Source organism: Lemur catta, chromosome 6 (genome assembly GCF_020740605.2).
Source record: "Lemur catta isolate mLemCat1 chromosome 6, mLemCat1.pri, whole genome shotgun sequence".
Taxonomy (NCBI): domain Eukaryota; kingdom Metazoa; phylum Chordata; class Mammalia; order Primates; family Lemuridae; genus Lemur; species Lemur catta.
The window spans coordinates 4317012-4332844 of NC_059133.1; the positions used below are offsets into that span (position 1 = coordinate 4317012).

A 15833-nucleotide genomic window follows, 5' to 3' on the forward strand; every position below is an offset into this window, starting at 1 on the left:
GAGCTGTATGGTCCCTTTTCTGTGAAGTACAAAAGCAGACAGTGCAGTGGTACCTCGGGGGACAGCAGTTGGGGCGAGGGGGAGGGGCCCTGGAGCCTGTGTTCTGTGTCTCGAGCTCGGTGGTGATTTTCCAAGCAGGGACACTGGAGAATTCCTCCAGCTGTGCTCTAAGCCCTGTGCATGCTGCCGTCTGTAAGCTGTAGCTGGATAAGAAAGGAAAAAAGAAGGAAATACACCAAACAGAGCTCAGGCATCCAGAAGGAACCATCTGACCTTCCAGAGCCAGGTCACACCCAGGCCATCGGCCCCGTGCTTGAGGACCTATAGTCCCCTTGACCCTTGCCCTCGGGCCTTTCGTGGATGGCAATGGCAACAGCAGAAGCAGAAATCAAGCCGCTGGTCCCGCAGCCCTCGGTGGAGGGGGAGGTGTGCCCCGACACGGTTCGGAGGCGCAGTTTGGTGCCTGTGCTGGTGAGGGGCTGTGGTGAGTGGTCTGTGGCCCGGCCTCTCCCAGGAGGAGAATCTGATGCTCCTGGGGGGCCAAGCCCTTCCCTCTGCAGGGCCAGAGGCTGTACAGGGCAGGAGACTGGGCCCTGGGGCTGGCCAGAGTTCGAGGCCCCGCCAGGCACCTCCTAGCTTTGGTCCGTGGCTGAGTCAGTAACTGCCTGTGCCTCGGTCTCCTTAGGTGCAGAGTAGGCAGAGCCTGGCCTTGTGAGGTCGTTCTTAACGAGATGGTGAACATCCACAGAATGCTGGCTACGTAGTGTGCGTGCAGTGGCAGCTGTAGCAGAACGGGAGGCCGCCCCTGTGGAGGGCTGCGAGTGGTGGGGCCTCGCCGTGGGGCCAGCGCAGCTCGGCCTGCAAGGCCTGTCCTCTGGGTGGGAAGGGCGAGGGCTCTGCAGCCCACGTTCTGGATCCAGCCCCGCCACCATGCACGGTGTTAACCCCTAGTGCTTTGGTTTCCCCAAATTTAAAGGGGGTGACTAGCAGGACCTGCCTCATGGCATTGTCATTAGGCTCCAGGGCCTGGGAGGGGCTTCCTGTGGTGTTCAGTCCCTGCGAAACGCACCAGCTCTGAGCAGCTGTCCCTGACCACGCTGTCTCCGACAGGCCAGCTCGCCCGGTGCTTCTCTCCCCAGATGGGGAAGAGCCCGTGAAGGCCAAGGCCATGTCCGTTTCGTGTGTCGTTGGTGCCTGGCACAGTTCCTGCCTCATAGCGGCTGAGTAATTGTTTGTGGAGTGAGTGTGTGACTGAGGCAAAAGGCAGGGAAGAGTGATCCGGACCAAAGGAGCAATGGGGGTAACCCTGAGGACCCTCTGGAGGGCTGTAGCATCTTCCCCATTCGCTGCTGGGGGACCTGAGACCCCCGGGGTTCTGGTCCCACCAGGGAGGCCATCAGGCTTTGGCTTGTCGGGCCCTTCTGGGGCCAGGAGTCATCCCCGTGCGAGGGTCTCTGTATCAGGCTGTGTCCTGGGCTCCGAGACCCTCCTCCTTCATTGAGTCAGACTCTTTCCTCACCCAGGACCTCAGGGATCAGCCACTCCCTTCAGCCCATCCCATTATACAGATGGGAAACTGAGGTCCAGCCAGGGGTTTCCTGACTTGAGCCAGGCCCTGCGCCCCCACCTACTGGGAAGCTGGGGCAGTCCCACCCTGCACACGTCCCCTGCTGCCTGCTTGTCCTCTGGGCCTCAGCTTGGAGACCGGGCCCTGGGCCAGCTGTGGGCACCCTGAGCCTCGGCTGCGTGTTCTCGGGGACACACGCCTTGTGCCCTGTGTGCGGCAGCAGCTCTCAGGACAGTCTGGGGCACCCGGGGGCTCTGCTCAGCTGCCTGGGTCAGACCTGCCTTCCTGTGCCTCCCGGCTTGGGCAGGTCCCTGCCTCAGTTTCCCCATATGTTCAGTGGGGATGGTAACTGTGCCTCCCCCCAGGGTCGTGGGGATGGAGTGAGGGTCAGGCTTGGGGCGAGATCCTTGCGGCTGTTCTCTTGCCCTCTGGGTTGTTTGTTCCGGGTGCTCAGGAAGCCGGCAGGGCCCGTGGCAGCCCTCCAGGTGGTGCCTGGCACACACTGCAGGTGGCCTGGGTGTGGGTTCCAGCCCCCACACCATGCTCGAGATGTGCCAGGCCCTGGATTTTCTGCCCCCGCCCTAAATGTGGCTGGGAAAGGGGAGAAGGTGAACCCTCTGGTGCTGGGACAAGAGCGAATCCTGAGGCTGGTGTCTCAGGCCCTTTGGGCTCCAAACTTGCTGTCCCACTGCAGGCTGCTCCCCAAGCCCCCACTGCCACGCTCCCACACCAGACCTTGGCCCATGACGTCCCCTTTTCTTTCAGGGTGCTGCTCACTGCCACCTCCTCTGGGAAGTGCCACCTCCCTCTGCAGTCCTGCAGACGGGGTGGGGACGGGTCTGTGCCCTCTGATATGAGAGCCCCTGGAAGACCAGGCTGCTTCTGACTCAGCCCCGGGTCCCCTGTGCCTGGGACAGGCACTGCATGAGTGAAAGAGTCGATGACGGGGTGAATGCAGCTCCCGAGGGCCGGGCAGGGCCCCCCAGCCTGTGCTCTCCCTGCCCTCACCTTGGTCTGTCACCAGCAGCAGGTCTGTCTCCCCAGAACGCAGGCCCCGAGCTTGGCGCTCAGTAGGGACACAGTGGCACATTTGAGGGGCTCAAAGCCGGGGCAAGGCTGAGGCTTGTAGTGGTGGGGGCTTCTGTCCCGCTCCTCCTGCTCCCTGTTAATATGGGTGATGGCGTTCGCCAAATTTCACAATTTTACTTCCTCTGTCCACTGCACGGTCTGAGAGGTTAGGCGCCTCAGCTTGGTCCGGGGGCTGTAATCTTCACGTCTCTCTGCTCCCCCTCCTGCACCCGTGTGCCTCTGAGCAGTGGAGAGATTAAACCTAGAGCCGAAGGGGCCGTAGGAGAGGAGAAAGAGACCGAGCTTCCTCCCGAGGTGCAGCAGCCGTGTGCTGAGTCACAAAAGGCCAGGCTGACCTGACCCATCGGGGGCAGGTGGCCCCGGGAAGGCACAGCTGGCTGAAGTCTCCTGGTGCCATGCGGCCCAGGGGAGGCGGTGCAGCCCGGACCTCTGGGGCTCTGGAGTTTCCCTGGGTATCGCCGGCTGTGGCTGGGTGGTCTCAGGCAGGTCATGCAGCCTCTGGTCCTCCATTTCCTCTCGTGTAAAAGGGACAGCAACTGAGCAGCGCAGATTCTGGGAGGATCGATGGCTCAGGACTGCACTGGGACTTGGTGGATGCTGGACTGTCATCGTTCACTAATCCCTCTGCTCCTTCCGTTAATACTTGTTGAGCCTTTTGAAACTGGAACAAGTTGGAATGTTTAGAAATTGATACATTAATGCAAATTAAAATTAGACTCCATGGACGACAGTGGCTTGCCTGCTCACCTGCCCACGTGGGCCGAGGGTCCACCTCCAGGCCCGAGCCTCGTCCGCGTGGCCCTCAGACAGCCTGACAGGTGTCCCAGCCAGCAGAGCTGTTCCATCTCTTCATTCAGCCCCTTCGTTCTCTAGATGGGGAAACTGAGGCACGCCGACGTGGTCCCTGCCTCCCAGTGATTTTTGTCCGTCCACCCGTGTCTCCCACCCTCCTTTCTCTGGCGCCTGGGAGGTGCCTGCCTCCCTCCAGGTGCGCCTCCTAACCTGAGACCCAAAAATCTGAAATTGAAATCCCCCTCCATCCTGTCGGCCAGCGAGGCCTCATTATTCCATCTTATTAACACGGGGACTCGGTGGGCAAGGGGTGGCTGTGATGTGGCTCACGGCAGGCGGCAGGAGATTAGAAATGCTAATGTTGGTAATTAGGAGTGTGCGGTGGTGAGCCGGGTGCAGGCTTGCTGGCGGAATTTAAGGGCCAGATTTCATGTTTAGAGCATGGAAATAATGAAGTTGGCCGGAGGGTGTGGAGTGTGATCAGGCCTCTCGCCAAGACCAGGCGTGAATAATTTCCTAGTGACCTCATCGCGGTGCCTGGCGGGAGCTGGCGGTGTTTAAGATGCTTCTGTTTCAGGTCGATCCCCCCTTCTACAGAGGGGGAAACGCAAGGTCAGAGTGGCAGCGCCTTGCTCAAGACCCCCGCCCGCTGCCCTGGTTGTGAGTGTTTTGAGGATGTGGTATCTTTTGTCATTTCTCTGTCCTGACTCTGGGCTCCTGCTGGGTTTTCACAGCCCCTGTCCCTCTCCTGCTCAAACCCCCAGGCCCCACCAAGCCCTGCCCACGCTCCTCTCCACGCCTCACCTGTGTGCCACCCCTCCCGGCCCGCTGCCTCCGCGGTGAGGCCTCTCGTCTGTCTCACGTCATGGAGCTGTTCCTTGGCTGCCGGGCTCCCAGGTCTGCCCAGACTCCCCTCCCTGGGGTAGCCCTTGCCGCCCTCTGACCCCCTCCCCAGGCTGCTCCCACTGCCTTGCCACGACCCCTGTAGCTGTGTCCTCTGCCCCCTGGCTGATGCCGGGATGGGGGAGTTTCCATGGCATCCCCTGCCTCTGGACGTCATACTGACCCTCCAAGACTGGGCTCCAGTGTGTCCTCTGTCACCTCCTTCTCGGGCCGTCACCTCCTTCTTGGGTGTTCTCTTCACCTCCCGGCCAAACCCGTTCCTGGTAGCACCGCTTCTCACAAACCTGCCACCCCCACGTGGACAGCTCCTGGGAGGCGCAGGGGAGAGAGTGCTGGCGCCGGCTGGGGGCACAGAGCTCCCTCTGTGTTGTTGAACCTTCGTGGCCCCCTTACAAGCTGGCAGGTGAGGACTCAGGTGAGGATACCTGCCCCAGAATGGAGCCGGGTGTGTCTGATGCCAAATTCCTCCTCCTTTTCCTCTTATCTCACCGCAGCCTGGAGTCGTGGCATCTCCCCAGCCGTGGGGGAGGAGGGTTGGTTTCCTCAACGGGGTGCGCGGCTCCCCCCAGTGCCGGCCGGCCCGTCTCACAGCCACTTTTGGCTCAGCCGGGTCTCCCATCCCCTGCCCTCGGAGCCGCGCTCAGGTTTTCTGCTGGAAGCTCCTGAGAGGCCTTGGCAGAGAGCGGGACGGGCTTGCACCGGTCGGTGCCGGCTCTGAGTCCACGCACCGCAGGTGCCACATGTGCGCAGCCCAGAGGTTCTGTGAAGTTCTGGGTCTGTCTTGGTCCTCACCTGGCTCTCCTGTCTCTGTGCTCTTGGGCGCTTTCCGCGAGCATCAGAGAAGGACACTCGTCCCTAACGTCCTGCTGGTGATCAGTGAGGCCTGGGGGCGTTTTATACATGATGGCCATGTCAATTCCAGCGCTTTGCCCGGTGCTGCCAGAAATCCTTACCTATTCCTGGTCCCGGGGCCCCTCCTGGAGATGAAACCTTATTTTTTCAAGCCCTAATTGATGTAACTTGGAATATTAATTCTGTTCCGAATGAAGCAAGTTGGCTGTGAAGCTGCCAGAGGGAGGGGCTGTCAGCGCTGGCCCCGACCCAGGAGGGCGCCGATGTGGGCACCAGTGGGGCCCCTCCAGCTGCCCCCACCCCGCCTTCCCATGAGGGTTAGAGCTGCAGCTCTTGCCCTTTTAAAAATATATATTTTAAATTTGAGATAAAATTTGCATACATTGAAATTCACAATCTCAGTTGCTTACTGCTGGATGCATTTTGACAGTTGTGTACGCCCAAGTAACTTACACTCCCATCAAGATATAGAACATTTCCATCAGCCCAGAACATTCTCTCCTGCACCTGCCTCTGTTCTGAGTGCCGTCACCTCCGTGGTGTTGCGTGTGCCAGCCGTTCCTCCCTGTGCATCACTGAGTGGCATCCTGTGGCACCGGGCTACCGCAAGACATCTGTTCACCAGCGGATGGACATCTGAGTGGTTTTGACTTTTTGGTGATTGTGAATACAGCTGCCCTGATTTTCCCTGCACCTGGGGTTTTGAGGACACATGTTTTCATTTTTCTTGTGTAAATACGTAGAAGTGAAATTGCTGGGTCAGAGGGCACAGGTGTGAGTTTAATTTTGCAAAAACTATGGAACTATTTTGAAAGTGTTCGCACCACCGCCTGCCCCCACAGTGGTTTGTGAGAGTGCCGGCTGCTCCTCCGTGGCTGGGCTGCTGTCTCCTCGCCCGGCAGGGTCCCCGTCCTCGGCGGCCCTGTGCTCTGTGTGCTCCCGTGTCACACCTGGTGCCCACCCAGGTGTGACACTCCCCTCTCTGCAGGTTTGTCCAGGTTCCTTTCTCTTTGGAACCTGGTCCTTCAGGATTTTGTCATATCCACCACTCTTGGTGCTGGGGATAACTTTTATTTTGCGTGCGTGTGTCTTGATACTACCATGGAGTGAAAGTTTTTCGTCCTACTTCCTCATCTCGAGTGAAAGTCCATGGCTTTTGTCTTAAATTAGAAACATCCCTGTAGGACAGCACTGTCCAACAAAAGTATAACGGAGCCTCACATGTAAGTTTGAATCGTCTAGTAGCCACACAAAGCAGAAAGAAACAGGTGAAATTAATTTTAATAAGTGTTTTATGTAACCCAGTATGTCCAAAACATTCATTTTCATGTGTAATTAATTTTTAAAAATATTAATTAGACATTTTACTTTTTTTCCATACTAAGTTGAAATCCCACACGTTATCTTACATCTCAGTTTGGATGAGCCACTTTCAAGAGCTCACCTGCAACAGGTGGGAAAGGAGGCGGCCCCAGCACCGGGAGGCCATCCTCTCGTGAGGGCAGGTGGGGCATCCAGGTGGGATGGTGCCCCATGGTGCCCCAGTCCCCTGTCATTGAGAAGTTGTGGCTGCAGGGGGAAGGGCAGGAGCCGGCGCTCAGTGTCCACATGCCAAGATGGGACTGCTGCTGGGAGCGGGGACCAGACAGGTGGGGCCGTGCTGGAAGGGCAATGTGGGCCATGGAGGGTGTGACGCGTCAGCCTGTGATTTCTGGGTTCGCTGCCAACAACTCACAGGGCAGGAGTTCCTCAGGGCCTCACTTCCCTGTGTCTAGGGATCCGGGACCCACCTAGGTACCCTCGAGGGCTTTCCAGAAGTGGGGGACAGGCAGAGAGAGCAGGGAGAGGGTAGCCAGAGGGTGCCCTCCCCTCCCTTGGATGAGGCGCAATCTGGCTCTCCAACCCCTGGGCCCCAGGTGACCCCTTCCGCCCTCGCAGCCCTTGGCCCGCCTTCCAGGGACTGGGTCACACTGGGTCATCTGTCCAGGCCAGCTGATCCTGTGGTCAGCTGCAGCCACTTTGGGCCCTTGACTAAGTCATGATGTGATCTGGTTACTGCAGCCACTTCTGTCGGGTGGCTGGGTTGGGTTGTGGCTTGGGACGTCCCCAGTGCTCCCACGGCCCCCTGCTGGATGTGGACGGTTGCTGGACCAGCAGCTGGGGTCTCGCCCCCACACCCCACCTGTGACCCACCTTCCACCCAGGGAGAGGAGGGTGCGTCCGAGCACACACACGTCCCGCCTGTTGCTCCCCTGCTCAAAGCTCCCCCTGCATCCACGGCCAAGGTCAAGGTCAGGGCTGGCAGATGTGCCTGCTGCCCCTGCAGCCTCAGGGGGCTCAGTGACAGCTTGCCCCCCACAGGGAACGTTCCCGAGCCAGCACCCCGGGCCCCGTGGGTGGACCTGGGTGTTCTTGGGCCCTTGGGGTGTTTCACCTGTCCCTGCCTGGGTGCACACTCCTGACCTGGCAGTGTCCCCCCTGCAGCCCCCGCCTCTCCTGTCCAGTTGTGGGTCATTGTCACATTGGTTCTTCTCAGTGCCAACCTCAGAAGATAACTTCTAGTGACCTGCCTGGCCATCTCCCGTGGACGCTGGGATCCCCATCTTGGAGGTGGGGAAACTGAGTCAGGGAATAAAAATACTGGTCCAGGCTCACGCCAGGGCAGCACCTGGACTGTTTCCATGTGTCCCGAGGGCTGCCTTGGGCCTGCAGCCCCTCCCCCAACACAGGTGCCCCGTGGGAAGAGGAGTGGCACCTGTAGTCCACAACTGTCACCTCCCAGTTTTAACGGGCAGCCACCAAGCTGTCGTGGGCCCCCCGCCCTGGCAGTGTGGCTGATAGTGGGACCCACCTGGGGATGCTAGTAGAGTTATTAAGTGCCTCCTGTGTGCAGGGCTGTTTGGCAGCCCCACCCACATCTGAGGTGGCTGCACCCCCCAGGGACACTGGGCCTTGCTCTCTGTGTGACCCTCTCTCTTCCACCCACCCCAGGCTGGTCTGATCCTGCAGGATAGAGGGGGAGGGCAGCCCCCCAGGGTGTCAGGCAGAGTGACCGCTTGAAGTTGAGGGCCCAGGGCCCTCTCCCAGGGTCCCCTCCTCCTCCCTCACCAGCCACTTGCTTGGGACAGGTCACCTCTTTCTCTGTCTCCTCGTCTGCATTGGGTCCTGATGCTCCTGGAATCGGGGACATGAACTAGACACGGAGGTGCTTTATCAACGTCAGACAGCCCCACGCTGCTCACTGGTCACCCTCTGTGTTGGTGGGACCTTCCCGTACACCTCGGTGGCACCAAGGGCAGCAGGTCCTGATACTTGCTTAGTGTCTGTCCCCAGACTGAGGGCGGAACCTCACGTCCGCACACAAGGGCCTGCTCAGGGCAGGTGTGCGGGAGACACTTGCTGAGTTTAATTAGCGCCAGCAGGTTGAGAAAGTAGAAGGGACCTAATCCTGTTTCCCAGTGGCTGTGGCTTCTGGCAGCAGTTGCAGAGCACACCCGAAGCCAAGGACCCTGCGCTCTCCTTGGCAAGAACCTTGCTAGCATGTAGGGCCGGCCCCCTTTGAGGGGCTTGCGGGAGCCCCCCCCGGTTGCTGGAATGTTCTGTGTCTTGGTCTGGGTGATGGTTACTTGGGCGTAGACACCCAAGGGCTGGGGCCCCAGGCAGGCCCCGCTGGGCTCCCGGCCTCTGAGTCCGGTTCTCTTTCAGAGACGGCCTTTGTCTTCCTTGATGCAGAGTTTTAGCTGCTCTTGTGAACGTCCTCCGCCGCAGAAACAGTGTGACATCAGAGGCTGCCACTCTGTGCAGAAGTTTCCGGAATGCCTCTGCCCGCCATACGTACCTGTGGTTGCCGGGGACCTTGCAGCCATGTTTTGCCCACCCTCAAGCTCCCAATCCTTAGTCCACGATGCCATTTAGAGTGTGTGTTTCCTACTAAATAGCATAAAATTACATCCTTTCACGCTAATTAATCCACTCTGCAGCCTCGAGGGCCGCTGAAAGCATGTTTGAAATGTCAGCGCACAGTAGCCATTTGTGTTTTCTGGCACTTTCTGATTACAAGTGGCTCCCCCCATAAAGGCCTCTGCGATTGGCTAAGTGGCCCTGGGCAGCCTGCCTCGCTGGCCCCGGCTTGGTCAGGGTCACCGGGACCGAGCCAGGCAGGATCCGCCTGTGCCTGGCAGCCGGGCCGCAGTGGCCAGGTTCTGTGCCCGCGGTGGTCTCAGTCAGCAGATTTGCCCTGGAGCGGGGCGTGGGCAGCATCCTGAGGCCAGAGCTTTGGAAAATGACTCCCTTCCTGGGGTTTGAGGAAGCTGGTTTCAGAAGAGCGTTCTTGTTTTAAAGACCCAGCACTAGGGTCTCCTAGGAGTCCTGTGGGTGCCGCTCATCATGTATTGGGGTCGCCCCAGCACCCTGGGAGAGAGCAGGTGGGGGGGGGCAGGACCTCGCAGGACCTGGATGGCAGGTCCCGGTAGGAGAAGATTCAGATGTCCTAACAGGGCTTGGTACCGCAGGGCCACTCTGCACCCTGCCCCTTCAGGGAGCAGCAACCCATCGTGTCCACAGGGGTGAGAGCCACACGCTGCCGCCCAGCACACTGCTCTGGCTCGTGCCCAGCAGCTCGTGGCATGGCCTCTGGTCAGGCTCCATGGGGCAGCCACACACCTGTCCCTGCAAAGAGCCTGCATTGGCTCCGGTCACCCCAGGGGAGTGGCATTCGAGGCCCCTGGTGACCTGGCCTCCGCCCCTCCACGCCTCCTTTGCCACCTACCTTTGGGAGCCCCAGTCCCCGCTGCTGGTGCCCCGCCCCTCCCACCACCCACCTGTCCTGCCTTCTGTTGACATACAAGGGCACTATAATATGTCCACCACGGTTGTACCCTGGTGGACACCGGCCCTGGTTGTGCTGCCACTGTACAGGCAAGCCACACGCAGTCCCGAGGTGCTGACTTCATGTGAACAGTGCCAGGCTGTGCGTGACGTGGGCCACTTGCGGTGTTCACCTGGAGGGGCGTCTTCAGGGGACACCTGCAAGTCTGGTTTGCTCTGGCTGCTGGGAGGCTTTTCATCCTTGAGAACATTCTGGTTGATCTGTTCCCTTGTCTAGTGACAGTCGCGCTGTTCCCCGCTTTCCTGGTTGCCAGAGCTGCCCCCGTCCTGTGCCCGTGCTCTGGGTCACCCCTGGGCGTGTGCTCAGGGGAGTGTGGGCCTGCAGGCATGGGCGGTCTCTTGTCACTTGACCCGGTTGGCCTCCCGCCAGCGCTGTGGACTCCTCGTGGCTCCATCAGACCCGCACGCATGCTGCCTCGTGGTGGCATGGGTCGCTGATGCACACGTGCACGGAGGTGCACAGAAGCCACTGCAACCACTCACGCGCCGTTGCTGTGGCTGCTCCTCAAGCACCTGTGCCAGGTGCCTCCTGCTGCACTGTGTCCTTGTGACAGGGAGGGCAGTCCCTGCTCCCTGCACTGCAGGAGAAGGACAGCAATGCTTGGCATGACCGGAGCTGGTGGGGGAATGAAATTCAAGTGCAGGTCGCTTGGCTTCCCTCCAGCGTGTTGAGCCTGGTTGTAAACACACGTGGCTGGGCAGAGGCTCGGGGCGGCCAGCTGCCACATGGGAGCAGGCGGGACTTGCCCCGGGTTTTTACACAAACTCTCGGTGGCTCCTGATGGTCCCTCGTGGGTGGGCTTGGGTTGGTGGAGGCGTGATGTCGAGGGAGCGGGAGCACCAGCCACGAGCCCACGCCGGCACCAGCACGTGGAGCTGCCTCCTTTGCTCCTGACGGTGATCAAGGAGGCAGTTGGATTTGATCTGTGAATAATAAACTGGTTTCGCATGGCAGTAAAAGGCGTGCTTATGTTGCATTAATATTTATTAGCAGTTATTGATGTTGGAACTGACTTGTTATCTTTGCCACACATCACGGCAGTTCTATAAAGATGCAAGGAAAATTGCCACTTGAGGAGCAGTTAAATCGCCTTGCTCCGTGGCTGTGCCGCTGCGTGGAGGGGAGGGAGCAAGGCCGCCTTTCCCTGGGATGTCCTGCTTCCCCGCTTTCCTCACCCAGCCAGGCGTGGCCCACTCCTCATGCGTCCAGAGCCCCGAGGGCAAAGCCTCTGGGTCCAAAACGCATCGGCAGCGCCAGCAGTGGTCCTCTCCGGCTCCATGGCCTTGGCGGGCAAAGCCTCCGCCCCGCCCGCCACCCCGGCATGGGGGGTGAAACGCTCAAGAGCCATGTCTGTCCTTGTTCAGTGAGGAGGAAGCTGTCACCTTCTGTAGTCCTGGTCTCTTCAAAAAGGCCATTGCCTGGGAAGAAGGGGTGGCGTGGGGCTGTCGTCAATGAAAAGGGCCAGAAGAGACCTGTGCACAGTGTGTGGCTAGTTTTTGTATTCTCTTAACACTGTCTAACTTCAAGAGTTTTGGTTTTGTTGAAGCTGAGTTTATTAATTTGTTCTTGTGTGGTTTTGCTTTTGGTGTTCCATCTAAGACTCTTTGCCTGACCCAAAGTGGGTTATTTTTAAAAAAGTATATGCTGTGAGGTATGGATTGAAGTTCTTTTTTGTTTGTTTTTAGTACATGGGTATCTCCTTGTTCCAACACCATTTATGAAAAGATTATCCTTTTTCCACTAAATTGAATGCCCTTTCAGCCTTTGCTGAAAATCAGTTGACCGTCTATGTGTGAGTCTACTTTGGACTCTGTTCTGATCCATTGATCTATTTGCGCATCTTAAAACCAATAACGCTGCCTTGCAACCATTAAGAGTTAAGTAGTATAAATCCTTCCCTGTGGTTGTTGTTTTGTTTGTTTCACAGTTATTTTGGCTATTCTAGGACCCTTATAATTTCATATGCACTTTAAAATCATCTTGTCAATTTTTATTTTTTAAAAACCCCACTGAGATTTTGATAGACATTGTATTAGGTCTGTAGATCAGTTTGGGGAGAATTGAAATCTTAACAGTATAGAAGCTTCTGATCCATGATTATGGTATATCTGTTTCTTTACTTAAGTCTTTTTAAATTTCCCTTGACAGTATTTCAAAGTTTTCAGCGTACAGGTCCAACACAGCTATTTTCAGATTTATTCCTGAGTATTTCTTACTTGTATTTCCTGATGCTGTTGCAAATGGCATTTTAAATTTTTTCAAATTTCTGAGTGTTGGTGGCTAGTGTATAGAAATACAGTTGCTTTTTAGATATTGTTCTTTTATCCTGCGACCTTGCTAAACTTACTTGTTCTAACAGCTTTTTTTTTTTTTTGCATCTGTTGAGAGCAGCGTGTGGTTTTTCTTCTTCCGTGTGTTACCACAATGGATGACGCTGATGACTTTCAGACGGCGAGGCAGCCTTGCATTCCTGGGATACAAACAACCCGTTCATGACATACCGTCCTTTTCCTTATTGTTGGACTTGGTTTGCTAACATTCTGTTAAGAAGTTTTGCATCTGAGTTCTAGAGAACCTTGCTGGTCACTGGCCACTGATGGTTTGGCTGGATCTGAGTGAGGGGTGCCTGCCCCCGCCAGGCAGGCTCGTGGGGTACACACGTGCCGTGTGGAACTGCTCCTTCATCGGGGGCTGTGGGTGGTGGTGGTTCCCACAGAAGAAGGCTTAGGCAAGCAGGTACCCCAAGACACACCTCCTGCGATTGTGCCTGGGGTCCCTGAAGGGAGTCAGCTCCCTTCTCCCCTCCCGAATGCCCGCCCTGCTGCTGGTGTGGGGGCTGAGACTCTGGGGACACATCGGGGCACCCCCAGCTCACTCCCTGTCGCTGGGCCCAGTAGAGACATGTGTCAAGGGCCTAAAAATTATTCCTACATTTTGACCCATGAGTCCCCGCTTTCAGACCCTTTCCTGCGGAAATCCTCTGTGCTGTGGAAATGGCTTTATCCACAAAGACGTTCAGTTCCCTGCAGCCTTGCTCAGTCACTGGGAGAGGATGGGGCTAGAACCCAGGTTTCTAAGAGGAAGAGCTTAGCGGAGGAAGTGCTGTCGTGTCTGTGGACGGAGGACTTCACAGCCGGGAGAGGAGTGATTCCCGAAGATTGCAGTGACATCGGGAAATCTCACATGTCCTTACGTGAAAGTAGAAAAGCAGGTCACAAAATTCTGTGTATAAGCCGTGTGAAAAATTGACTTAGGAAAGGAAGCTAATGTACAACAAATTGTGATTGTTTTCTGGGCGATGCTAATCTTTCTTTTCCCCCTCTAGTTTCCAGAATTTCTCGAATGAATATAGATTACTTTGGTGAATTTTTAAAAATCGTAACTAAGAAAGGGAAGGGTAGAATTTGCTGTGTCTGCCGCAGCCGCCCTTGGCTGGCCGGGCTGGGTGGGCTGTGTGGGTCTCAGCGCCTCGCCTGTGTCTTCCAGGCTTTGGGAACCATCACTGCAGTGCCTGTCACGGGTCCTCAGGTCAGCTCCTTGCAGAGGTTGGCCGGGCAAGGAGCGGCAGTGCTACCTCAGGTAAGCAGCCTTCGGGCGGGGCCTGGGGTGTCCACCTGTCTGTCCCTGTGGTGTCTGTCCCCAGCCCGTCTGCACTGAGGTGTGGGGCAGGGATTGAGCTAGGTGGGACCCGCACACCCTCTGTCCCTCCCGCCACTTCTGCCCATTCTTCAGTGGAGACATTGGGACCAGCTCTGGTTTTCCAGTGCGGAATTGTGAAGTCAGTTTAGTGGGTCACGACCAGAATTTTTTCTTAATGGAATAAACTAGGCTGGACTGAAATAGAAGAGAAATATCAAGATGCGTCCATGAGCATTGTCTCTTGAACAATTTGTTTCTGTGCTGGGTCACAGGTAACGTGCTTTTAACTCTGGGTAATGGTCAAAGAAGTCTGAGAAGCTCTGAACGAGGTGATTCATTTTAGGGGCAGCGGCACAGACACCGGGCCAGGTGCCTGGGGCTCTGGGGTCCCCCGACTGGGCGCCACACTTGGGACCAATCAGCGCAGAAGGGCTAACGCAGGTGGCTGCTTCATCTGTCCGTGGCCTGGTGCAGAGCAAATGCCTGGCGATTATTAGCCAGTGCCCTTGTTATCACTAGCGCAGCTTTGCTGAGCGCCGGCTGTATACACCATTCCTGGCCACGGGCTGCCAGCTGCAGACACAAAGACGGCCCCAGCCTGTCCCGAGGCTTCAGGGCTGGACACATCCCCGGCTCGAGGCTGGTGAGAGGCGGTTGCCCTGGGCTCCTCCGTGCGGCAGCTTTGCCCACATCCCACCCGTGCCTAATCCTGCCCGCGCGAGGCTCAGCGTCTGGAGGGAGGGCGGACAAGGAAACAGATGCTCTGAATCCAGGGTGATGGGGCGGAGTCAGGAGGATTCACAGGGCTGGCGGGAGCTTTGAGGAGGCCCGTTGCCCACCGGGGGCCAAGGCGGGCTTCCTGGAGGAGGTGGTGCTTGAGCCAGGCCTCAGGTGGGAGGGCATTGCAGGCCAAAGTGGAGGCAGACCGCAGGAGAGAGCACCCAGGAGGGCGCAGGGTGAGAAGCAGGCAGGGGGGTGGGGAGGCCCGCGTTGCAGCGCTGGGAGGGGCGGCCAGAGCAAGCAGGGGGGGTGGCGAGGCCAGTGGGGGCCTTTGGGCGGCCTCAGAGTCGGGCTCCCCCATCAGTGGGCAGTAGGGAGCTATGCAAGGCTTCTGAGCGAGGGAGGGGCTCTGCACTGCACCCCCAGCCTTCCTCTCACCCTGCTGCCTCCGGGCTTCTGTCTCCGTGTGTCTCCCTTGCTGTCCCCTCCCCACTAGCTTGCTGGCCTCCAGGCCGGTCAGCTCGGGCCAAAAGGTGCCCAGTGCTCTCCTGGTCCGGCCGCCAGCTGCTGCTGTCACGGGAAGCTCGAGGGAGCGGAACAGGCAGCCTGTGACGGGAGCCGTCCTGACGGTGGCCGCCACTGACCCAGAGGAAGGAGAGAGTTGGGGTGGGGAGGACCCCAGAGGCCTCCTGGCCTGGGGCTGCACACACCTCCAGGTCGCACGGACGGAAAGGTCACGAGTCCCAGGATCCCCAGATGTGTCCTCTGGGTTGGAAGCCCACACGCAGGGGCCAAACCCTCAGCCCCTGGCTAAGCTTATCTTCAGTGTCCAGCATCTGCGATTCGGGCCGGCTCAGCCTCGCTCAGACTCCGGGTTGCGAGGGTTAGTGGCCGGGGTCAACCAGGACATGTGGGCAAACCCCAAATGACAAGGGAGGCGCCGCAGGACACAGAATGGCCGTCACCACAGCTGAGGCCCTCGCTGACCGCACAGGCATCCGTCCGCCCCATGCCGCCCTGTGCAGAGACGGGGAAGCAGTTCCCTAGCCAGTGACTGTGGCAGCCAGCGGCCGGCAGGTACAGGAGGATCCCGCCTGCAGTTTCCCTGCTGGGCATCAGCGTTGGTGTGGGGCTGGGAGCCTGGCATCAGGGGCCACAGGCCCTGACCACTGGTGCCCAGGACAGAGCTGCAGGCTCAGCTGGACCCGCACCGGCCACCTCGCCCAGCCACAGAGAGGCCCCTGATGCCAGGAGGGCAGGGCCCACTATGGCAGGGGACCGGGAGGGCCCAGAATCTAGGGCCAGCTCCGTGCCAGGCACCGGAGGAGCTCACAGATGGGAAGCCTGCCCGGCCAAAGGGCGGCTGTGCCTCAGTGAGCTGCC

The 15833-nt window shown here is 58.3% G+C and overlaps 1 protein-coding gene across 1 annotated transcript in view; it reads left to right on the forward strand.

Moving 5' to 3' along the window:
* Positions 1-15833, forward strand: part of PHF21B (PHD finger protein 21B) — an 86710-nt gene that overhangs the window by 44375 nt on the left and 26502 nt on the right. Inside the window, exon 4 of the mRNA XM_045555126.1 lies at positions 13578-13670. Coding sequence (XP_045411082.1) covers positions 13578-13670 — 93 coding nt within the window. The remainder of the gene's footprint in view (positions 1-13577; positions 13671-15833) is intronic.